Below are 25,595 nucleotides of genomic sequence, written 5' to 3'. Positions count from 1 at the left end.
ATTGACACCAGCACCACCATCTCCCAGTCGGTGCCCATAAGACTCTGGGGATCACCAAGGGACAGAGAGGCAATCATCAGGCTCTGGCTCGGCAATGTATGCAGCATGGTCGACGATGGTCCTCTGTGACTGGTACATGCTCTGCAGCACCTTGGCTATGCCTACCTGGGACTAGGACATGCCCCACAGCTCCTCATCCAGGTTCACCTGGTACTGGATGAATGTCTCCCAGCGACTGGGACATGTTGTCGAGGCGCTTAGCCATGGCCATCACCGACTGAGCCATGATATCGACATCGTCCACCAGGTTCTTCCATGCAGTCCCCACCATAGTAGTGTTAGCCTCGGTCCCACGCTTTGCCGTATCCATCTCCTGTGCCCATAGCCTCTGGGACTCCTCCAATCGGCTGTGGACCTGCTGGAGTGTCGCTGATATCCCCTCTGAATCTCAAGGCTGCACCCTATTGTCTGCATCAGCTCTGGGATAGCCTGGTCCAGAGGCTCAGCATCCAACTGGGATCCAGCCGGGTCCTGGGATCCAGCAGACCTCCGACTGCTGTCTCGACTGGGCATTCCTGCCTCCACCTGATGCGCATCAGCAACTGTGAAGTGCTCACCAGATTGTGCCCCTGAAGCCTGACTACTACTGTCGCCCACCAAGGTGTGTTTCTCTGCGCTGTTGGAGTGTGGGGGTGACAGCTATGCAGCGAAAACGGTGACATCCTCAGAGCTCCTCTCCAAGGTTTTCTCTGGGATGCGGTGGGAGGAGGGGGGACCATCCCGGATGGGCCAGTGCCATCGGCTGCAGATCCTGCGGGAGATTGGACTTGTGGTCAGTGACGGGAATGGATCAGTCTGTATGGCATTAATAACTCATGTTTGACAGTTCATCTGTGGGGGGACTGGTGGATCCTCACCTCTGCGCCGTACACTGACCTCTACAGTGGTCACTGATCTGTCCTCGACCACCCCCGCGACCCGTACCTCATAGTGGGTGAGGACTCTGATGTCTGGTACCCCGCAGCCCATCTGGGCTCTCCTGTCAGTTGTGGGCCAACCTGTTCTGTGGGGACACAAAGGGGGCACCGTTAGCCGTACGCGTGGTTCATCGCAGGGGTGGGGGTGCTCGGGGGTTGGGGGAGGTGGCTTGGAGGTGGAGGATTGGGAGATGGGATGTATGAGTTGGCGGGGGGCAGGAAATTGGTCCGTGTGGGCAGCACCGCTGCACGTGGGTGGGCCGGGCACAGAACCATGCTGGTCAGGGCAGTGCCAGGTGCATCCTCTTGGATTGGGGGGTGGCGGTCGGAGGTCCGGTGTCAACTCACCCGAGTGGCCCGGTTCATGCCGCAAAACATGGTCCTGGCAAATCAGTTACGTGGACCACTTAACGTTTTATTGCAGTGATGGCTTCGCCGTGCCGAGCGTCTGGAAGCTCGCGCAGTTCCCGCTCGCTACCACCTTCTTGTGGCACCGGGTGCCTGCCCTCCTGATCACACTCCCCGAGCTGACTGCTGCTGCCACTTCCTCCCAACTGGCACTGGCTGACCGTCCAAGATCCTTGAGGGAACAGGGAATCCCGTCTGGCGTTGATCGCTTCAAGTAGTCTTCCCAGGTCTGCATCCCGAATCCTGGGGCTGGTTGTCTCCGCGACATGGCTGCGAGCTGGGTGGGGTCGGCTGTTCAGGAAGATGGCTGCTCTCCCTCATTAGCAGGGATCTAGCAAGCTCGGTCCCGGCAAATCAGCCGGCGGGACCGTGATTTGCGGTGTGAAGCCTGTGTGGCCTCGTGTCGTGGACCACTCAACGTTTTATCGCGGTGATGACCTCGCCGTGCCAAGTGTGGGGAAGCTCGCGCAATTCCCGCTCGCTACCACACTCTCAGAAACATTTTGGTTAAATCGCACTACTTAATATCTCCTCATTGGACAATCCCGTCATCCCAGGTGTCAGTCTAGTGAAGCTTAATTTAATTTCCTCCAAGGCAGATATGTCCTTTCTCAGTTAAGGAAACCAAAACTGTACCCAGTGCTTCAGATGTAATCTCAGCGAGGCCCCATTCATTTGGCAGTAAGATACTTTACTCTTGTACTCCAATCACTTTGTAATAAAGACTAAACGTACCATTTGCTTTCTAGCTGCTTGCTATACCTGTATGTGTTAACTTTTTATGACTCATCTACAGGGTGTCATATTCCCTCTGGAGTGTCACATTTCCAAAAATCTCTCCATTTAATTATTCTGTTTTTCTTTCTTCCAAGGTGGATAACTTCACATTCCTCTACATTTAGTCCACATGTCCACTCATTTCATCTGTCTAAATCCTCTTGCACCCTAACTGCAGCCTTCCCTGCTTTAAGAAGGGCAGCACCAGCTTCTCCAATCTATCCACGTAACTATCATCCCTCCTCTCTGATCTGCTTGAGTATATTTTTTCTGTACCCTCTCCAAAGCTTTCATGTCTGTCCGAGAGTTTGCTGACAAAGATTGGACACAGTTCTGCAGCTGGATCCAAATTAGCGTTTTATGTCGGTGCTAATTGTAGCAACCTTGGAATTGCTCTGACTGAGGTTAGCTAACTCGACCTAGGTCAGGGATTAAATATAGGAAGTGCTACTGGCTCAGCTAACCAGGGCCGCAATCAGCTGACTGACAGTTGTACAAATCATCAGTAAATATAAAGCCACTCAGGATATGTGCCGTTGAATTTTCTCTTTCAAGCATTAATTCTAAACAGATCAACTAGTTATTCATCTTGTGCACATACTTCTGGCTCGAGTGGCGCACGTGAGTGAAGAGAGCTTCTTCCCAGTAAATTACTTTTGAAGTGTAGTTTACTTGTTGAAAAAGATGAAATGAAAATGACATGAAAATCGCTTATTGTCACGAGTAGGCTTCAATGAAGTTACTGTGAAAAACCCCTAGTCGCCACATTCCGGCGCCTGTTCGGGGAGGCTGGTACGGGACAAAGTGTTCACAGACAAAAGCCATTTGCACACAACAATATGCTACGAGTTTCTTGTTCCTCACTATCTTTTAATATATTTATTATATTTGTACATCTTTGACAAAGTAACAGTTCCTTCTATAAAGTGAGTTTTTTTTCCAATTAATAATATCCTTGTTTGGCAGGCATAGATTCTAACTGGCATGGTAACAAACTGTCTCCCATACAGTTAAAATTTTACAGAAGTTTGATTTTAGTTAGTGTCGCACAATGATTCGCCGTAAACGTGCACATGTAATGCATCCAGCAGTAATTTCAACAAGTCGTTTAATGAATTAACCAATAGCAGAGGATCCAGATTGAGTCCGAAGCCTCCGGTTAACCAGCGGATGGCTTGCTCTCTGGGCTCTTACTTAAAATGGCAAATTGGACGATCTACCAAAGGGCATTCAACATCTGTCGAGCTGTAATACTGTAATGATCAGAAAGGGGTGAACTCTTTTAGGAATGGAAGAAAATTTGAGAAAAAGAAGACTGTATTTTCTTTTAAATAGTTTCAATCAAAATATACGCATTTTCAAAGTTAATGCTGATTTCTTGTGTCTTATAGTACTGTTGTAGGCTTTGCTATTCAAAAATTCTAGTCTAGAATTTGTGTAAAAATAATGCATTAATAAATGATGAGTGTAATCGTTTGGAAATGCTGTTTTCAGGTGAAAAGCCTTTTCAATGTGATGAATGTGACATGAGGTTCATACAGAAATATCATATGGAGAGGCATAAACGCACTCACAGTGGAGAGAAACCATATCAGTGTGAATACTGCCACCAGGTAAGAATTGACTGAAGGTACTTGTCATTAAATGTGTGAAGCACAGAATAATTACAGAATTTTACAGCACAGAAGGTGGCCGTTAACCCATCATACCAAACTGGCTCTCTGAAAAAAAGTGATGCATTATTTCTATCTCCCTGTTCTTTCCTCAAGGCCTTAATTTTTCCTTCATTTCAACTGTACTTTCACTTTACTTTTACGTGATTTTGTGGATTCTAACTCTGCCACTTCTAGTGCGCTATCTGAACAATATTGAAACTTTAGCCTGAGTGCAGTGTGGATTCACTGGAATGCTGCCTGGTGTAAGGAAATACAAATATGAAGGAAGATTTGGAAGGTCGGGGTGAAACAATGCAGATGATGGCATGTAATAATCAAAATGTTTCACACTGAAAACTTGGACCACGGAGTTAAAAGCAATAGTTGAGCCTGGAAAGAGGGACCATATTTAAAATAATAAATTTAAGGGAACAGAGAGCAAAAGTAATTTCTCAACACAATGCTGAGCCATAGATTTCACTTCCACGGTTAGTGGTTGCGTTACAAGGTGTGTCAACATCCAAGTTAGATTGGACAAGTGGGTGAATGTGGGAACAGGGAATGTGATTGAGAGTGTTAGCTTGCCTGAGGAATAAACACCACACTGGGCTGGTTGGGCCAAAGTGGCAGCTTCCATGTTGCAGCTGCTTTGCATTTTTGTGACCTAACTACTGTCTGAATTTGGGGGGAAAACGCAATCTGCTGATCTTATTCTCTTTACTGACTTCAGTCGAAATAGATTCCCCAACTCCGCTTATTCCTCAAAATTTTGACATCACTCTTTTTTTTCTTGACCTCATTCTCAATCATAATGAGTGAAATGCCTCCAGTTTCTTTCTACATTAGCACAATATCTTTGCTTTTGTACCCTAAACCTCTTTAAAATGTGGGATCCCATATATTTTTAGCAGCTGTTATCAGTTTGTCTTCCATTCGGAAAGAACAAACTTGAACTTGTATTGCAACTTTTAGGATCGCGTAACGTCCCAAAGTACTTCGCAGGCATGTACTTTTTAGAAATCAGTCACTTGCGGTGATTAGTGGGTTTTTTCTTGAACCAGAAGGATGTAACGTTGGCACCTTCAGGAGTCAAAATTAAGACCATAGAACGGCACTCGTGAGTGTTTCCCAGGAGATCGGAGGCCCTCAGGTGCATGCCCTTTGGACAAGGTGGTACCCTGGTACTCTGGCAGTGCCACCTGGGTGCCAGCCTGACACTGCCAAGGTTCACAAAGGAGAGGGACATGTTGATTGGTGGTGTCTCAGAGGGATGTGTAAACACTTTAGAGCAGGTCGTTATTACGAGGGAGGAAGTGTTAGGTGTGTTAAAAAGCATTAAGGTAGACAAATCCCCAGGGCCAGATGGCATCTATCCCAGATTACTGAGGGAGGCAAGAGATGAAATCGCTGGGCCTCTGACAGAAATCCTTGTGTCCTCATTGGCCACAGGTGAGATCCCGGGAGGATTGAGGATAGCCAATGTTGTACCGTTATTTAAGAAGGGTTGCAAGGATAATCCGGGTAATTATAGGCCAGTGAGCCTAACGTCAGTGACAGTGAAATTGTTGGAAAAGATTCTCAGAGATAGGATCTATGCACATTTGGAAGTGAATGGTCTTATGAAAACGAAATGAAATGAAATGAAAATCGCTTATTGTCACGGGTAGGCTTCAATGAAGTTACTGTGAAAAGCCCCTAGTCGCCACAATCCTGCGCCTGTCCGGAGAGGCTGGTACGGGAATCGAACCGTGCTGCTGGCCTGCTTGGTCTGCTTTAAAAGCCAGCGATTTAGCTCAGTGAGCTAATAACGACCTGTTCTAAAGTGTTTACACATCCCTCTGAGACACCACCAATCAACATGTCCCTCTCCTTTGTGAACCTTGGCAGTGTCAGGCTGGCACCCAGGTGGCACTGCCAGAGTACCAGGGTACCACCTTGTCCAAAGGGCATGCACCTGAGGGCCCCCGATTAGCGACAGACAGCATGGTGGTCATGTCTCACTAATTTGATTGAATTTTTGAGGAGGTGACAAAAATTATTGACGAGGAAAGGGCTGGGGATGTTGTCTCTGTGGATTTTAGTAAAGCATTTGCAGAAATGATTGACGAGGGAAGGGCTGTGGATATTGTCTACGTGGACTTTAGTAAAGCATTTGATAAGGTCTCTCATGGCAGGCTGGTGCAAAAGAGTTGATCACATGGGGTCAGGAGTGAACTAGCTGGATGGATTCAGAACTGGCTTGCCATAGAAGACAGAGGGTAGCAGTGGAAAGGTATTTTCCGAATGGAGGTCTGTAACTAGTGTTGTTCCACAGGGATCAGTACTGGGACCTTTGCTCTTTGTAATATATTTAAATGACTTGGAAGAAAACGTAGCGGGTCTGATTAGCAAATTTGCGGATGATACTAAGATTCTTGGAGAATACGACAGGATATAGATTGGCTGCAAAATTGGCCTGAGAAATGGCAGATGGAGTAACCCGGACAAATGTGAGGTGAGGCATTTTGGTCGATCCAATTCAGGTAGTTATTTAGCTATAAAATAAATGGCAGAACCATCAGGAACATAGAGACACAGAGAGATCTGGGTGTGTAGATCCACAGATCCTTAAAAGTGGCAGCACAGATGGAAATGGTGGTAAAGATAGCATATGGCATGCTTGCCTTCATTGGAAGGGTATCGAGTATAAAAGCTCGAACATTATGTTACAATTATATAGAACGTTTGGAATACTGTGTCCAATTCTGGTCACTGCACTACCAGAAGGCCATTGAGGCTTTGGAGAGAGTACAGAAAAGTATGTTGTCTGGGATGGAGGTTATTAGCTATGCGGAGAGATGACTTTTCAATATTATTATGATGCCCTCAGAGGGAGGGGAGGCGGGGGTGGTAACAACGATGGACGCAGAGAAAGCCTTTGACCAGGTGGAGTAGGAGTACCTGGGAAACGCTGGGGAGGTTCGGGTTTGGTGAGGGCTTTATTGGCTGGGTGTAATTGCTGTACCAGGCGCCTGTAGCAAGTGTATGTACAAACCGGCTGAGGTCAGGTACTTCGAGCTTCACCGGGGAACGAGGCAGGGGTGTCCCCTCTCCCCGTTACTATTTTCCCTAGCTATAGAACCACTAGCTATGGCGCTGAGAGCCTTGAGGAACTGGCGGGGTCTGGTTCGGGGGGGTGGGGGGGACATCGGGTCTCGCTATACGCAGATGATTTGCTCCTATGCATTTCGGACCCTGTGGAGGGGATGGGGGAGGTTCTGTGGATCCGGAGGGATTTTGGTAGTTTTTCAGAGTACAAACTGAGCATGGGAAAGAGTAAGTTGTTTGTGATCCAGGCCAAGGGGCAGGAGGAGAGACTGAAAGCTGCCGTTCAGGATGGTAGAGAAAAGTTTTCATTACCTGGGTATACAGGTGGCCAGGAAATGGGATGCCCTGCACTGGCTCAACCTGACCCGGTTGGTGGAGCAAATGGAAGGGGACTTTAAAAGGTGGGACATGCTCCTGCTGTCAGTGGCAGGGAGGGTGCAGACCGTGAAAATGACTGTCCTCCCCAGATTTTTGTTTGTCTTTCAGTGCCTCCCCATCTTCATCCCTAAGGCCTTTTTTTAAAGCGGGTGAGTAGGATCAGTACCGGCTTTGTGTAGGCAAATAAGACCCCACGAGTAAGGAGATCGCTATTGGAGCGTAGTCGGGGTTTGGGGGGGGGTTGGCGCTGCCGAACTTTCGCAACTTCTACTGGGCGGCCAATATAGCTATGATTAGGAAGTGGGCGATGGGGGGGGGGGGGAAAGGGGGTTGCATGGGAGCAGTTGGAGGCGGCGACATGTAAAGGTACTAGTCTGAGAGCTTTGATAACAGCTCCTTTGCCGTTCTCGCCGACCCGTTACTCCACAAGTCCGGTGGTGGTGGCGACACTGCGGATCTGGGGACAGTGGAGGAGGTACAAGAAGGTGGAGGGAGCGTCGGTCTGGACCCTGATATCCAACAACCACAGGTTTGTCCCGGGTAGGATGGATGGTGGGTTCCAGAGCTGGCAGAGGGCAGGGATCTGAAGGATGGGAGATCAGTTCATAGACGGAAGCTTTCCCAGTTTGAAGGTGCTAGAGGACAAATTTAATCTGCCGCCAGGAAACGCCTTTAAATATCTGCAAGTACGAGCCTTCCTGAAAAACAGGTAGTGGCCTTTCCGACGCTGCTGCCACTGAGGATACAGGACACAGGGTGGTCTCCGGCACCTGGGTGGGGGAGGGGAGGGTGTCGGATATCTACCAAGAACTACAGGAGGCGGAGGAAACCCCGGTGGAGGAGCTCAAGGGCAGGTGGGAGGAGGAGCTAGGTGAGGAGTTGGAAGTGGGTCTGTGGGCAGAGGTCCTGGGCAGGGTTAATTCCTCCTCATCATGTGCCAGGCTCAGTCTAATTCAATTTAAGGTGGTCCACTGGGCACACATGACGGCAGCGCGAATGAGCAAGTTTTTGGGGGTAGAAGACAGTTGTATGAGGTGCAAGGGCAGCCCTGCAAACCATGTCCACATGTTTTGGGTATGCCCGGAGCTTAGAGTGTTCTGGCAAGGGTTCGCGAGGGCAATGTCCAAGGTGCTTAACACACGGGTGGTGCCGAGTCCAGAGATAGCGATCTTTAGAGTGTCAGAAGACCCGGGAGTTCAGGGGGGGAAAGAGGCCGACGTCTTGGCCTTTGCCTCCCAAGTAGCCCGGAGACGGATTTTATTAATGTGGAGGGACTCGAAGCCCCCGAGTGTAGAGACTTGGGTTAACGACATGGCTGGGTTTCTCAGCCTCGAGAAAATAAAGTTTGCCTTAAGAGGGTCGGGTTCTCTCGGAGGTGGCAGCTGTTCGTCGACTTTCTCGGGGAAAATTAAAATGTCAGCAGGCAGAAATCCGTGGGGGGGGGGGGGTGAGTGCTTCATTGGGATGGTGTGGGAAGACTGGGTCGCGTGGGATAATGTCTATTTAATTGTTATTGTATATTCTCTTTTTACACTATGTTAATGCTCACTCTAGTTTGTTTTGTTATTATGATTACTACTGTTTTATTATGAAAAATTCTGCAAAACCTTAATCAAACTACTTTATAAAAACAAAAAGCTCTGTGGGGAGATTGAATAAACTGGGATTGTTCTCCCTGGAGAGATGGAGGCTGAGGGGTGACCTGATAGACGTTTATAAACTTATTAGGGGTATAGATAGGGTGAACAGTTGGAGGCTTTTTCCCAGGGTGGAAATGACAATTACAAGGTGGCACAGGTTCAAGGTGAGGGGGGAAAGGTTCAGTGGAGATGTGTGGGTGAGGTTTTTTACACCGAGGATGGTGGTGGCCTGGAATGCACTGTCAAGTGAGGTGGTTGAGGCAGATATGTTGGCGACCTTTAAGACTTATCTGGATAGGCACATGAACAGACGGGGTATAGAAGGATACAGGAGGTTGGTCTAGATAGGGCACGTGATCGGCGCAGGCTTGGAGGGCCGAAGGGCCTGTTCCTGTGCTGTATTGTTATTTGTTCCCAGGTGGCACTGGCAGCTGGCAGGGGCACTTCCAGGATGCCAGGTTGGCACTGCAAAGACGCCAAACTGACATTTTTGTGTGGTGGCGATCGGACTGGGGTGCCCTGCATGGGTGTTGGGGAGAGTGAGGGGAGGGGTGTTTGCTGGTGGGCCTGGGACACTCCCATAGTGCATGGGGCTTGGGCTGGGGTGGGGGCAAATTTCAAAACACCAGGCACGTTCTTCAATAGACTGCACGCTCAGTTATCCAGCAGCGGCTTATATCTAAGTAGCATGATGTATTTTTGAAAGGTAACCTCAAGTTATTGCTTAATATTTGAATTAGCGACTTCCGGTGGCGGCGATGTCCGAGTGAGCCGCACATTCGGCGGGCTCTCACTCCGGCGGGCGTTTAGGGGCCACGGACCTGAAGGAAGGCGGCAGCGAAAGTGCTGAGGAGCGGGCAGCGGCACATGGAACAGCGGGAGTCCAGGAGGCAGAAGAAAAGAGAGAAAAAGGGACAGAGACAAGGACCTGAACAAACTTACCTGGAACCTAAAATGGCGGACACACTGACCCTGGACTCAGCAATCCAGCAGGCGCTGGATAACATGCTCCAGGTAATGAAGTCCAGTTTTGAAGCGCTGAAGCGGGACAGCTTGGACCCAATCCAGAAAGCGGTGGATCAGCTGAACCAGAGGCTGGATGCGCAAGATGTTAAAGTTAAGGAGCTGGGAGAGGCGGTGGAGGAGCAGGCGGATGCGCAGACGGTTGCGGCGCTAGAAGTTGACGGGCTGAAGGAGCGGCAGAGAAGACTGCTGGACAGAGTGGAGGAGCTGGAGAATGGAGCCCGCAGGAACAATCTGAGGATGGTCGGCCTCCCGGAGGGGGCTGAGGGAGCTGATGCCGCAGCGTTTGTAGCAGACCTATTGATGCAGCTGATGGGGGCTGAAGCCTTTCCACGACCGCCGGAGCTGGAGGGGGCATACAGAGTGCAGGCGAGGCAGGGGTGGCCGGGCGGACCCCCCCGCCCGATGGTGATTAGGTTCCACAGGTTCGTGGACAAGGAGCGGGTGCTGCGGTGGGCAAAGAGCGCCAGGAGCAGCGCGTGGAACAACAGTGTTCTCCGCATTTACCAGGGCCTAAGCCAGGAGGTGGCTCGGCGGCGAGCAGCCTTTAAGAATGTCAAGGAGGTGCTGTTCAAGAAGCACGTGAAGTTTGGCCTGCTGTTCCCGGCTCGTTTATGGGTCACGCACCAGGGTCAACACCACTACTTCTCCGAGCCTGAAGAAGCGATGGACTTTGCGAGGGATCAGGGGCTGGTCCCGAAAAGAGGCCCCACGGACGCGAATTAGGGCCCGAGGACTACCGTGGGAAGGTACGCCGAATGTGCCTGGACTGCTGTTCAACGGTTTGCTGGGTCAAAGGTGCCAAGCGGAACATTTGGGACTCTTTCCTTTGTTCATGGACATTGGTTTGGGTTTTTTTTTTCTTTTTTTTCCTCTTATGTTTTTGTTTTTCCCTCTTTTTTTCTGTTTTTTCCTTTTTGGGCGGATTTGTACTTTTTGTGCAGCTCGCGGAGGACACTGGAGCCGGCACGGTAACGAAGGGGGGCCGGTCAGCAAGGGGGGCCAAGGATGTGGGTTGGGGGTTTTGTTTTTTTGTTTTGTAGATGGTCATACCTTCCGGTGCCAGTGAGTTTGCTCCAGTGGGTTGGAGAGGGGGATGGGGCGCCGGGGAGTGGGGAGGAGGACAGGAAACAATGGGAATGAGACAGGAAGGCGCCGGAGTGTTGAGTCACCGGGCTAGCAGATTGGCTAGTCAAGGGAGTCAGGTGGGGTGGGGGGGGGGGGGGGGGGGGAGATCACAGCCAGTGGATGGCAGGGGTGGGAGTATTGAGGGACGTGGTTAGGGGTGGGGGGGGGGGGTTGTTCTGCTGAAGTGGGAGGGACTTGAAATAGGCACTGGAAAGGAGGTCGAGGGTGGAGGCAGCCAACAGGCGGGCCAAGAATGGCGTGATGCACGGGCCGGGGGCCGGCCCGAGAAAGGCTATTGCTGACCAGCGTTGGGGGGGGGGGGGGGGGGGGGGGGATTGTGGGTTGTGCCCCCCGACCAGGCTGATCACCTGGAACGTCAGGGGACTGAAAATGCCGGTTAAGAGGGCGCGGGTGTTCGCGCACTTGCGGGCTCTGAGGGCGGACGTAATTATGTTGCAGGAGACACATCTGAAAGTGTCTGACCAGACCAGGCTAAGGAAGGGCTGGATTAGCCAGGTCTTCCACTCGGACTTGGACTCGAAGTCCAGGGGGGTGGCAATCATGATCAACAAGCGGGTTCAATTTGAGGCGGAGGGCATAGCCGCAGACAGGGGGGGCAGATACCTGATGGTACGGGGCATTCTGGAGGGGAGAAGAGTGGTGCTGGTGAATATATATGCCCCGAACTGGGATGACGTGGACTTCATTAAAAGAGTGCTGGGGAAGATCCCGGACCTGGACTCTCGCAGGCTAATAATGGGGGGGGGGGACTTTAACTTAGTCCTTGACCCGGCTTTGGATCGGTTGTGTCCCAGAAGGTAGACTCCCAGCAATGGCAAGGGAGCTAAAAGTGTTTATGGAGCAAATGGGGGCAGTGGACCCCTGGAGAGCCAGACAGCCGACAGGAAGGGGCTACTCGTTTTACTCACACGTCCATAAAGTATATTCTAGGATAGATTTCTTCGTACTAAACAGGGATTGTATAGGGGATGTAAAGAACACGGAATATTCGCCAATTACTATCTCAGACCATGCCCCGCACTGGGTAGACCTGCAGATCGGGGGGGGGGGGCGAGCTACCAACGCCCGCAGTGGAGGCTAGACGTGGGACTGCTGTCGGAGGAGGGGATCTGTGAGAGGCTTCAGAGGTGTATGCAAAATTTCCTGCAGGTGAATGACACGGGGGAGGTCTCAGCGGCGACCCTGTGGGAGTCGCTAAAGGCAGTAGTGCGGGGGGAGCTGATTTCAATTTGGGGCCCACAGAGCCAAGGCAGACAGGGCAGAGATGGATAGATTGGTCAGGGAAATGGGTCAGATAGATGAAGAGCATGCGGAGTCCCCGGGGGAGGTTTTACTCCGGAGAGGCAGAGACTACAGGCGGAACTGGGGGCACTATCCACGAGTAGGGCCGTGGAACAGCTTAGGAAGGCGAGGGGAGTGGTGTACGAGCATGGGGAAAAGGCTAGCAGACTGTTAGCGCAGCAACTCAGGAGGAGGGAGGCGGCCAGGGAAATAAGTAGAGTGATGGATGGGGAGGGGCGCAAAGTGGAGGACCCGGCAGGATTGAATTAGGTATTCCGGGACTTCTATCGCAAGCTGTATACTTCGGAGCCGCCGGAAGAACCGGAGGAGATGAAAAGGTTTCTGGACGGGTTAACATTCCCAACAGTTGGTGGGGGGTGAGTGGAAGAGCTCGGGGCCCCGATTAGAGTAGAGGAGGTATTGGGGGGCCTTAAGGCTATGCAGTCGGGGAAAGCCCCGGGACCGGATGGATACCCAGTAGAGTTCTATAGGAAGTTTTCTGAGCTGGTGGGCCCGGTCTTGGCGAGGGTTTTCAATGAGGCAAGGGACAGCGGGACCCTGCCGCCGACAATGTCGCAAGCCACTATATCACTGATATTGAAGCGGGGTAAAGACACGGAGGTGTGCGGTTCCAACAGGCCAATCTCCCTGATTAATGTTGACGCCAAGCTCCTGGCAAAGGTACTGCCGGTTAGAATGGAGGACTGCGTACCGGAGGTTATTGGGGAGGACCAAACTGGGTTCGTGAAAGGTAGGCAGCTGGCGGCCAACCTGAGAAGATTACTTAATGTGATAATGATGCCCCCGGCGGGCAGAGAGGTGGAGGTGGTGGTGGCGATGGACGCCGAGAAGGCCTTTGACCGGGTGGAGTGGGACTATCTATGGGAGGTGCTCGGACGGTTTGGGTTCGTGGAGGGACTGGTGGATTGGATCAAATTATTATATCAGGCCCCGAAGGCCAGCGTCAGGACTAACAGAGAAGTGTCGGAGTACTTTAGGCTGTACCGAGGGACCAGACAGGGCTGCCCACTCTCCCCGCTGCTGTTTGCGCTGGCCATAGAGCCGCTGGCGATTGCGCTGAGAGCCGCAGAGGGATGGAAGGGGATGGTGAGGGGCGGGGTAGAACATAGGGTCTCTCTTTACGCAGACGACCTGCTCCTGTACGTGTCGGACCCAGTGGCCAGGATGGGAAGTATACTGGGAACGTTGAGGAAGTTCGGCCAGTTTTCAGGGTACAAATTAAATACGGCCAAGAGTGAAATGTTTGTGGTACAGGCAAGGGGCCAGGAGAACAGATTGAGAGGGCTACCGTTTAGGCTGGTTGAGGAAAATTTCCGGTATTTGGGAATCCAGGTGGCACGAGACTGGGGCAGGCTGCACAAGTTAAATTTGGCCAGGGTGGTGGAGCAAATGAAGGGAGAGTTTCGGAGATGGGATCCACTCCCGCTGTCACTGGCAGGGAGGGTGCAGACTGTAAAGATGACAATCCTCCCTAGATTTCTGTTTGTTTTTCAGTGCCTCCCGATCTTTGTCCCACAGTCCTTCTTCAAAAGAGTTAACAGGATGATCATGAGCTTTGTCTGGGCGGGAAAATCCCCACGGGTGAAGAAGGCGATGCTGGAGAGGAACCGCAGCGAGGGAGGGCTGGCTTTGCCGAATCTGATTAATTATTACTGGGCGGCCAACATCGCTATGATAAGGAAGTGGATGGTGGGTACGAAGTCTATCTGGGAGCGGGTGGAGGCGGCTTCGTGCAGGGGCTCCAGCTTGGCAGCCCTGGTCACGGCTCCTCTACCGCTGCCGCCGGCCAGGTACTCCACCAGCCTGGTAGTGGTGGCGACCCTGCGGATATGGGGCGAGTGGAGAAGGCATGCAGGGGAGACAGGGGCGTCGGTTTGGCGCCAATCTGCGATAACCATCGGTTTGCCCCCGGGAGTATGGATGGGGGGTTTCAAGCATGGCGGGGGTGGGAAGGGTGGGCGGTATGTTCCTGGAAGGGAGCTTTGCGAGTTTGAAGAGCTTGGAGGAGAAATTTGGGTTGGTAAAGGGAAATGATTTTAGGTACCTACAGTTGCGGGACTTTGTTTGCAGACAGGTCCCATCTTTCCCACGCCTCCCGCCAATGGGGATCCAAGACAGAATAGTCTCTAGGGGGGAAGAAGGGGAGGGTAGAGTCTCTGATATTTATAAGGTGCTCATGAGGGAGGAAGGGTCCCAGACGCAGGAACTGAAACTTAAATGGGAGGAGGAGCTAGGCGGGGAAATGGAGGACGGGCTGTGGGCAGAGGCCCTGAGTAGGGTAAATTCGACCGCGACATGTGCTAGGCTCGGGCTGATTCAATTTAAGGTCGTTCACCGGGCCCATATGACGGTGGCTCGGATGAGCAAATTCTTTGGGATAGAGGACAAATGCGCTAGATGCGCGGGAGGACCAGCGAACCACGTTCACATGTTTTGGGCATGCCCTAAGATTAGGGGGTACTGGGAGGGATTTGCGGGCGTCATGTCCCGGGTGCTAAAAAGAAGGGTGGCGATGGGTCCGGGGTGGCAATTTTTGGGGTTTCGGAAGACCCGGGAGTCCAGGGTGAGAAAGAGGCCGATGTTGTGGCCTTTGCTTCCCTGATAGCCCGGCGACGAATACTATTGGCGTGGAGGGACTCAAAGCCCCCAAAGACTGAGTTGTGGCTTGCGGACATGTCGAGTTTCCTGGGTATGGAAAAAAAATTAAGTTCGCCTTGAGGGGATCTGTACAGGGGTTTGCCCGAAGGTGGCAACCATTTATTGACTTCTTTGCGGGAGAGTGAGCGTCAGCAGTGAGGGGGGAGAGTAGAGTAGGAGGGATAAAATGGCGGGTAGTACCGGTGGGAGAGGAGCGGGCTTGTGCAGTATGTTACGATTGAAGTATTGAATCTCCGTGGATGTTTGCACATTTTTGCCTTTTTTGCTTTCTTTCTGTTGATGTCTGTAACTGTTTACAAAGCCAAAAACTACCTCAATAAAATTGTTTATTTAAAAAAATATATATTTAAATTAGCATTGTCCCCATTCAAAATTATTTCTTAGCTTCTAACTATAGTGGTATCTACAGTTGGTCAATGAATAATGCAGCAATTTGCTCCTGCTTTCTCGGTTTATTTTATTTGTTTATTTATTTATTATTAAGGGGCAATTTAGCATGGCCAATCCACCTAACCTGCACATCTTTGGCTTGTGGGGGTGAAACCCACGCAGAGACGGGAGAATGTGCAAACTCCAGGCGGACAGTGACTCAGGACGGGATTGAACCAGGGTCCTCAGTGCCGTAGGCTGTGCCACCCCTGCTTCCTCGGTTTCTAAGTTGTTTCGCTTTATTTAAGCTATGAATGGTAGAATATACAGTTGAAAGTGTCTACAGTATTGATTTCTGTAGCCACAATTATATACATTGTCATTCCAAACTAACTGAATTTGTTGTTTCCTTAATCATTTTTCTATCTGCTATTTCAGCTGATAATGACTACTGCAATATACTTTGCTACAATTGCCTGTTGCATGATTTTTTTTCATAGACATGTGGGAATCGGCCAGATTCTGTGTTTTTTATTATCCTTTAGAATATTGAAAAGGAAGGCTAAGGTTAGCTGAATAAGCTTAAATTTTCTGTGCCTTCCAACTTAATTTCTTTGTCATTATGTGATAGTTTCATTAAAAATGTTATTGCAACATTTAAAATGTTACTTTTGTGTGATACTTTAAAACTGGTACTTGTATTTTTATGTTGGCATAGTCAGGTTGTCCAATTTGTGACGGATTTGCTTGTCTGCTTTTCATCAGTTTTTTTCCCCTGTAATGTGACTGATGCAACAAAATTATGTACTGTTGGTCTGTAACAATTTTTAGATCCAAGTAATTTAAGTCAGCTTCGTTTTTGATAGCTGATAGTGCCTGATGCTGAAAAATAAAACCATGAAGAGAGTGCATATTTACTTTTTGCATTTGTTAAAATCAAATGTATTGTTCATTCATGGTATTGACTCTAATGTTGTGATTGTTTCAGTATTTCTCCAGAACTGATCGTGTATTAAAACATAAACGCATGTGCCATGAAAACAGAGATAGAAAACTGAAGTGTGCATTGAAGATGGGTGATATGGGAGGGAATGAGGAAGATCCAAACATTTCCTTGCAACATAAAGATAATTCATTGCCACGGAAAAAGAAACAAAAAACAGATAAATCCAGGTCTTCTGTCCCACTCACTGACAAACTGTGCACGGTGGAAAAGTTGGCTCTGAAAAAAGATGAAAATGAGAGTGATTACTCGTCACTCTATAGTATTTCTTCAAAAGTGAAAGATGAATATATGGTGACTGAATACTCTGTTGAAATACCGCATTCGTCCAACAGTGGTAATCCTCTAGAAAGTACGTCCGGGGATATCCATCCACCAAAACTGGTCATCAAGAAAGTTAGCAGCAAAAGAAGTCAGAAACTAGAGTTGGAACCAAGCCAGGCAATGTCTGCATTGTCCACATATGAAGAAAATAAAGTTACAAAATATACATATGAACTTATTGATAAACCAGGTCTGCTGGACTCTGAGGGAAACCATGACATTGATCAGGTGGATTCCTTACAGGAAGTTCCCAGTAAACCTGTGCATAACAGTAACAATTATGATGATGCAATGCAGTTTCTCAAGAAAAAGCGTTATTTGCAAGCAGCGAGTAATAATAGTAGGGAGTATGCCCTGAACGTAGGCCAGATAGCGTCACAGCCATCTGTGACCCAAGCAGCTGTGGCTAGTGTCATTGATGAAAGTACAGCAGCATCTATGTTGGACTCCCAATCGTTGAGTGTTGAAATAAAGAATAGTCATGACAAAAGTGGGATTCCTGATGAGGTATTGCAGACTCTGTTAGACCATTACTCTCATAAAGCAAATGGACAGCATGAAATGTCTTTTAGTGTCGCTGATACAGAAGTGGCCTCGAGCATGTCAATAAACACTTCAGATGTAGCTGAGGTTGCCCAGACTGAGAGAGCTGGTGCAAGTTCCCAACCACCATCTTCAGACAAAGCCAGTATGCTCCATGAATATTCAAAATTCCTCCAGCAAGCCTTGGAAAGAACAAGCCAGAATGATGCATATTTACCCAGTCAGACCCTTACTTTTGGAACTGATAGCCCGACCCTTTCTAGTCAACCATTGTTTTCTTCCATGGCCTCCATGACTATGCAGCGTGGCTTTAGGTCAGGCATGAGTTCACCATTGCGACCATCTTCTGAGAAGTCCCATTATGGTTTAATGGTTGGCGAGTCACAGCACTCCTTTTCTTTTACAAGCGAGGAGACAAATCATAGTTCTGTCTCGGCACAAGAATTCTTGGATCAGATGACATCTCAGAAGAAGGTAGAAGCTCAGCCTGTCCATCAAGCCTACCAAATAGGTACATTTGAACAGACATTCAGAGCTCAGTACCAGAATGTAAGGGCTGGTGTGCCGCCCCCATACAGTGTTGCCAATGGACAAGTAAATCTGAGAGTACGTGGGACTGGTGCAGAGTTTTCAGAGTTCCCCTTAGTGGGTGTACCAGAGGGAAGAGCTCAAATGACTGCTTCACCAGACGCCACAGCTAGTCAGGCCTTTGGATAGTAGGAAACTACTCCTTGTAACGTAACTGAGGCTAGCACTTCAAAATGACAATTATTGTATTATGCGCTGCTCTGTATAGGATGGAGTGCTGTATAATCAATAGTCAATGCAGTTTTGGTTCAATTAACCACACTTATACAGAAGCATCATACTGTAGGCCTCTCGAATACCAAAACGCAATTACGCTGCAGAGTAACATTGTTAAAAAGATATTTTCCTTGTATATTTCAGCCATGCACGGCATGTCCCAGGTTATTGTGTTGTGGCAGGATTAACTGTTGTTTAACACTGATGCTGTTTCTTTGCCTCACCTTGTAACATGCCCCAAATATTTTGGCACTTTTTAAAGGAAAGAAAATAATCAGTCACTGCTATTTGTAGGGTATAACCAAACTAACAAATTAGTTTATTTGGATTTTCTTTAAATTTATGCACTTTTCTACTCAGATTTACTAAGATTGTAAACAAAAGCTAACAATTTTGTTTGTTTATATGTAGAGTACTTCAAGAAGTAATTGGAACATAATTTTTATCTAACTTGCATCATCTTTACTTGTGAGGAACCCCACAGAATTGATGAGTGGGAGCAAAATAGTATTCCACAGTTAACCATTGAGCATTCTATTTATACCATGATTTAAAAAAATTAAATTTTATTTATTTTAGAAATGAAAACGTGGGAATTTATTTCAGTGAGAACTATTGCAAGCACAAAGGGTGCTTTATACTTATCTAGTCATGTGACACCGTTCAAAATCTCAAATTTCAACTCTTCAAGATGTTGGGCTGCCTTATTAAAAATATATAGTTTATATCCCTATTTTTGTACGTTTAGTGTATAAAGCCATTATGTGTTCCCTTGTAGAAGAATAAAATAAATGACCTGTTAATTTATATTGCAGTACCTACCCCGTTTATCTGTAAAATACCTTGGCTGCATAACAGTTTTTCAGAAATATATAATACAAATTGACTGTCATCCCACAAAATATGTTCCTGATTATTACATTTTTTGTAAATGTGATGTTGCACCTTGTGGAATGCTGTGTTTTAAAGACTGGCTTAACCATTGGAATCTTAACTCCCCATTCAAGTGCACATATTTGATGCAGTTTAGCAGAAATTTCTACAAATAAGTCAGATGATTAAGAATCTTCCTTGCATATTATTGGTAAGCTGTCCTCTGATTTGCAGAAATCAAATTGCCAACATACTGGTTTTAAGTCAGCAACTATGGTTTTGGGGCAAACCTTGTTTAAATTGAGAAGAGACGGCATTGGTTAAAGCAGATTTGTATGGTGTGGATATGTTACCGGTCAGCGAAACTCTCGAGTTCCATGACGTGCTTTAAGAATGTTTCAACCAAAGATGTAAATTTTATATTTTTTATATTTATATCGTCTTTGTAACATTTGAAACATTCTAATATTTACTGGTCGCAGGGGAGGAGAGAGTCGGGGGGTGGGGGGGAGAGAGAATTGTGGTAAATGATGTCTGGAAGAACTCTTAAATATCTTTCTAATCTATTTGCAATTCAGCAGTGTTGTCGGACATAACTACAGTCGATGCACTTCAAGCTGATTCATTGCACATGAAGCGCTTAAAAGATATTTAGAGATATAATTTGGCACTATATAAATGCAAGTTCTTTATGACCACGTGGCGCTTAATTGAGACTAAACCATTGTGTTTATGCAGTAATTTTAGGTAGTTATGTGTAGTGGTACATTTTAGAAAAGCTCATGTATGTTTCAGCTGCCCACCACATCTTCATGCTTTCCAAACAGTAATTTAATAATTTTTCTGTCGGGCACCACATGCAAATATTGACAGCCTAATTATACTGTTTCCCAACTTCTAACAATGTCAGCTACCCAGAAAAACACCATCCTATTCACAGAAGACACTTCTAGTTTACTGCAATTACATAACATGCTTTGAGTCAACAGGTAGAGAAATATAGAATACAAAATTCTCAATGTTGTGCTCATAGTGCTTAATATATTTGGCTGTGGACAGATAGAGATCCACCCACCTTCTAAATGCCCAAATTCACACTTGGATCCATTTGGGTTTGGCGTATAAAAAGAGAAAATGCTGAAAACACTCAGCAGGTCTGGGAGCATCTGGAGAGAAAGAGTTAATGTTTCAGGTCTGTGACCTTTTCTTCACAGATGCTGCCTGATCTGCCGAGTGTTTCCAGCATTCTGTTTTTTAAAAAAAAATCAGATTTCCAGCATCCGCAATAATTTGTTTTCGTATTAAAAGTTTGCAGAGCCCAATTTGAAAGTCTAGGTTATAATTGGGCTAGATATTTGTGGGAGCTTTTCACTGAATGGACCAAATGTGAAGGATGTCTCGGTTGGGATCTTTGTCATAAATGATAATTGGACTACATTAAGCAGTCATGTTTACCTTTACATGCTTCTTTATGTTAACATTTTTTTCTCAACCTTGAAATTTATAAAAACAAGTGGGTATTCAGTGTTTGAAAACAAACGAGGCAGCTGCAGTATTATCATGCTGCTACAATCAAGGCACAGTGCCTCAACAAGTTTTGAAGTGGTAATTGTGTACACCTTATTGCCACAAAGTTAATCTTGCACTTAAGTGGACAATGATGCCTCAAATCAGTCCAGTACATTAATTTTAAATTTCTAACACCAATAACTCCAACTAACAAGTCTTACTGATTTCACATTTGTGATTTATGCCCCTCTAAAATGGCCTAAACTAAAGTCACCATGTCTGATCAGTTCTCTTGCTTTTATTCTAGTTTATAGCATACATAATGAAACTTTTTACTATACTCCAGAGTTAGTAAGGTGTACAATGTACTTTCAAAAAGAATTAAAATCTGCACTTTTTAAATGCTTTCACCAGGAGGTGAGAAAATGTACAGTAAAATTATTTTCAACTGTAGTCCAAAACCTTGTTTCAGCTTTATAGTATTCCGAAGATTTTGTGTAATTGCATACATTCAAGTATTCCCTAATAGAGCAGCCAATGTGTATGATAGACCATGTGTAAGTGATGTTTCTTTACAGTTGATCTAGTGATCTGTCCTTGTAATGGCATGGGTCCTTTTTATTGTAAAGTTGTATCTTCTGTGATTGCAAATATGGTTTCACTCGGTCTTCCCTTTTATGGCTCTTGATATTGGAAAAAAATGCATTCCAAGAATGAAAAATTGTATGTAATGGTGTAGGAGTTTTGCAATTATTTATTTTAATGTGCAAGTTATTTTGTTTTCATCACCCAATGCTTTAGCCTGTGATATTTTTGAATGAGGAAAGGGACAAAGAGAGACCCTGAGAAAGTAACTCTATCATAATGTAAGATCAAATATTAATTCAATCGAAACAACACATTTTCTTCTCCCTATATAATTCTAAAGACATTTTATTTTCTTGCTGAGGGTGGGGTGGAAGGGAATCTTAAATTACAAAAAGGGGTAATTTTGCAATTCTTAGTATTCTGCCATGGTGGGAATTCTGAATGTACCATCCAGATTCATACCTTTCTTTTGTCTAGACATTAGTTTATATACATGACCAGACTACAGTTGCCTGCTAATTTCTGGTCTGTGATGATAGCAAAAGATTGACACTGCATATCTATACAGAGCAGCAAGTGGATAACAATGTAGGTAAAATTGCATCAAAACGCAAATAGCAGGTGCATAGATTTTATGTTATATGCTAACCATTTATACACCGATGGACTTGCTAAGTAATACTTTATTCTGGTCTCTTTTAGTGCACTGGTCAATTTTATACGCAAGCTTGCTTTTCTATTACTGTAGTGTTAACTAGAGAGATCAATTTTGTAGTATATTGTAAAAGTTAAATTTGTTACAAAATCTGTTGGGCATAGCCTATGTACAAAAATATTTACTTTTTTTGTTTGATTGTTCATTACTCCACAATCAAGTTGAGCAGGAGAATTTGTTAAGTGTCAGCAAATCTGTCAGACTTTCATTCACCCCGCATAAAACGTATTCACTTAACTTCAGTATCTTTACATTCAGGGTTTCAGTACTGGTGTGAAAATATTTTGGGCAATGGATTTATCAGTAACTCATACTGATACCGAAAGTTTGATGATTTGCAATGTGTGATCAAATACTGTGTAGATATGTAATAAGGCAAATGCTACAATATGCTTCAAGCAGTTATCGGACTATATACAGTACTTTCTAAACTGTATTAGAGAAATTGAAAGTATCACATTTTTGTCTTTAAGAGCCTTTTTAATGCTTAGTTATAAATAAATGTTCAGAAACCCAGATATTTTTGTTGGTCTTTATTTAATTTATAAACCATGATGATGAATGACAACGTTTTGAAGATGGGGAATGCTACCAATTCTTGAAGGATTCTGCATGGAAGAAAACTTTTGTGTATGAAATCCAGTTATTCTCATCGGTCTCCACATCTGAGACGTATATATCGCTGTTAAGATCTTCCTTCAGGATGACATTATTTTACGCTCTCCCCATGTCTGCGTGGCTTTCCGCTGGGTGCTCCGGTTTCCTCCCACAAGTCCCGAAAGACATGCAATTAGTTGAATTGGACATTCTGAATTCTCCCTCAGTGTACCCAAACAGGCGCCGGAGTGTGGCGACTAGGAGGTTTTCACAGTAACTTCATTGCAGTGTTAATGTAAGCCTACTTGTGACAATAATAAAGATTATTATTATAGTTTGAATAAAAAGTAACGGTATTGTGTCTTTATTTGTGAAAAATCATAGCATGAGCATTAACGCATCATAAATGTTAATTATTATAAAGGGTGCCCTTCTCACAGTGATAATTTGTGATATTCATGACCACAGTCTACTTCATCTTCCAACCATTCACTGGCAAGAGACCTTTTTCCAAAATCCAAGCGTGTTGTCTGGAAATGTAGTAGTGCACATAGAGAGGGCAATTAGTTGAACTGCAGAATATCTGTTACAGTATGGCTGAGGAAGCTGATAAGCGACTGGGAGATATAGTTAGAACCGAATCCTGGCGTTTACTGCAGCAGAGGGCATTAATACACAATCTGCCGCTTGGGAAATACATTTGCAGATTATAAATGGGTGGGTGTGCAAGATGTTCTGATGCGCTGAAAGTGATATTGTTGGTCGTGGAAGCATTCAGCCTGGCCCAGGAGGAAGATGTATGTTTAGGATGAAGGAAAGTAAATCTTTACGCTGCAATTGGTTTATGTCCCAAATGCCTTGATGGTGCTCAATGCAACCGTTGGCGTTTAGCAGGTCCTGTATCAACAGGATGCAGCTAATGCTCAGCTTGTTGGGAAGGCCAGTTTGACTGGAAGGCTTCATATCACCAAATCAACCTGATGGCGACTTCCTCGTTGGCCTCATTTCTCAGGAGCAGTGTAATGTAAGCATTTAGTCAATGCAGTCACGCGTGGAGGAAACATGAGCAAAACTCCTTCAATGCCAAAAAACTTGTAGCATTTATTTCTTGGACAACAAACAGTAAAGGATTCCGATCTGCTGCTGGTGAAGTGCAGACTGCTGTCATCCAGTTGCTAACAGGAACTGTGATCTCCAAATCGGCGGTGAAGTGCAGAGAATCAGAACCACTAACACCAGTGAGCGAGCTCAATCCTGCTACATTACTCCACAGAGTGAGCTCAGGGCTGGGGTTGGCACTGCACAGAGTGACTCAACCCTGCCACATTACTGCACAGAGTGAGCTCAGGGCTGGGGGTGACACTGCACAGAGTGAGCTCAGGGCACTGCACAGAGTGAGCTCAGGGCTGGGGGTGACACTGCACAGAGTGAGCTCAGGGCTGGGGGTGACACTGCACAGAGTGAGCTCAGGGCTGGGGGTGACACTGCACAGAGTGAGCTCAGGGCTGGGGGTGACACTGCACAGAGTGAGCTCAGGGCTGGGGGTGACACTGCACAGAGTGAGCTCAGGGCTGGGGGTGACACTGCACAGAGTGAGCTCAGGGCTGGGGGTGACACTGCACAGAGTGAGCTCAGGGCACTGCACAGAGTGAGCTCAGGGCACTGCACAGAGTGTGCTCAGGGCTGGGGGTGACACTGCACAGAGTGAGCTCAGGGCACTGCACAGAGTGAGCTCAGGGCACTGCACAGAGTGTGCTCAGGGCTGGGGGTGACACTGCACAGAGTGAGCTCAGGGCTGGGGGTGACACTGCACAGAGTGAGCCCAGGGCTGGGGGTGACACTGCACAGAGTGAGCTCAGGGCACTGCACAGAGTGAGCTCAGGGCACTGCACAGAGTGTGCTCAGGGCTGGGGGTGACACTGCACAGAGTGAGCTCAGGGCTGGGGGTGACACTGCACAGAGTGAGCTCAGGGCAGTGCACAGAGTGAGCTCAGGGCACTGCACAGAGTGAGCTCAGGGCTGGGGGTGACACTGCACAGAGTGAGCTCAGGGCACTGCACAGAGTGAGCTCAGGGCTGGGGGTGACACTGCACAGAGTGAGCTCAGGGCTGGGGGTGACACTGCACAGAGTGAGCTCAGGGCTGGGGGTGACACTGCACAGAGTGAGCTCAGGGCACTGCACAGAGTGAGCTCAGGGCTGGGGGTGACACTGCACAGAGTGAGCTCAGGACACTGCACAGAGTGAGCTCAGGGCACTGCACAGAGTGAGCTCAGGGCTGGGGGTGACACTGCACAGAGTGAGCTCAGGGCACTGCACAGAGTGAGCTCAGGGCTGGGGGTGACACTGCACAGAGTGAGCTCAGGGCTGGGGGTGACACTGCACAGAGTGAGCTCAGGACACTGCACAGAGTGAGCTCAGGGCACTGCACAGAGTGAGCTCAGGGCTGGGGTTGACACTGCACAGAGTGAGCTCAGGGCTGGAGTTGACACTGCACAGAGTGAGCTCAGGGCTGGGGGTGACACTGCACAGAGTGAGCTCAGGGCACTGCACAGAGTGAGCTCAGGGCACTGCACAGAGTGTGCTCAGGGCTGGGGGTGACACTGCACAGAGTGAGCTCAGGGCTGGGGGTGACACTGCACAGAGTGAGCTCAGGGCAGTGTAGTGCAGTGTCAACCCCAGCCCTGAGCTCACTCCATGGCTGGGGTTGACACTGCACAGAGTGAGCTCAGGGCTGGGGTTAACACTGCACAGAGTGAGCTCAGGGCACTGCACAGAGTGACTCAACCCTGCCACATTACTGCACAGAGTGAGCTCAGGGCTGGGGGTGACACTGCGCAGAGTGAGCTCAGGGCACTGCACAGAGTGAGCTCAGGGCACTGCACAGAGTGTGCTCAGGGCTGGAGTTGACACTGCACAGAGTGAGCTCAGGGCTGGAGTTGACACTGCACAGAGTGAGCTCAGGGCACTGCACAGAGTGAGCTCAGGGCTGGGGTTAACACTGCACAGAGTGAGCTCAGGGCTGGGGTTAACACTGCACAGAGTGAACTCAGGGCACTGCACAGAGTGAGCTCAGGGCTGGGGTTGACACTGCACAGAGTGAGCTCAGGGCTGGGGTTAACACTGCACAGAGTGAGCTCAGGGCTGGGGGTGACACTGCACAGAGTGAGCTCAGGGCTGGAGTTGACACTGCACAGAGTGAGCTCAGGGCACTGCAC

General features: G+C 47.6%; 1 protein-coding gene across 4 annotated transcripts in view; it reads left to right on the top strand.

The window, feature by feature from the left end:
• The window catches only part of znf148 (zinc finger protein 148), a 77,265-nt gene extending 54,965 nt beyond the window's left edge, over positions 1 to 22,300 (top strand). For all 4 annotated transcript variants that reach the window (XM_038789781.1, XM_038789783.1, XM_038789782.1 and 1 more), the window contains 2 exons: positions 3,657 to 3,775; positions 16,412 to 22,300. In XM_038789781.1, the coding sequence (XP_038645709.1) occupies positions 3,657 to 3,775; positions 16,412 to 18,010 (1,718 nt within the window). In that variant the 3' untranslated portion in view covers positions 18,011 to 22,300. The remainder of the gene's footprint in view (positions 1 to 3,656; positions 3,776 to 16,411) is intronic.
• The last annotated feature ends 3,295 nt before the right edge of the window (positions 22,301 to 25,595 follow it).

The sequence above is a fragment of the Scyliorhinus canicula genome, chromosome 2 (assembly GCF_902713615.1).
Source record: "Scyliorhinus canicula chromosome 2, sScyCan1.1, whole genome shotgun sequence".
NCBI classification, from domain to species: domain Eukaryota; kingdom Metazoa; phylum Chordata; class Chondrichthyes; order Carcharhiniformes; family Scyliorhinidae; genus Scyliorhinus; species Scyliorhinus canicula.
Note: the sequence above shows the minus strand (reverse complement) of the source record. Positions and strands in the feature narration are given on the sequence as shown.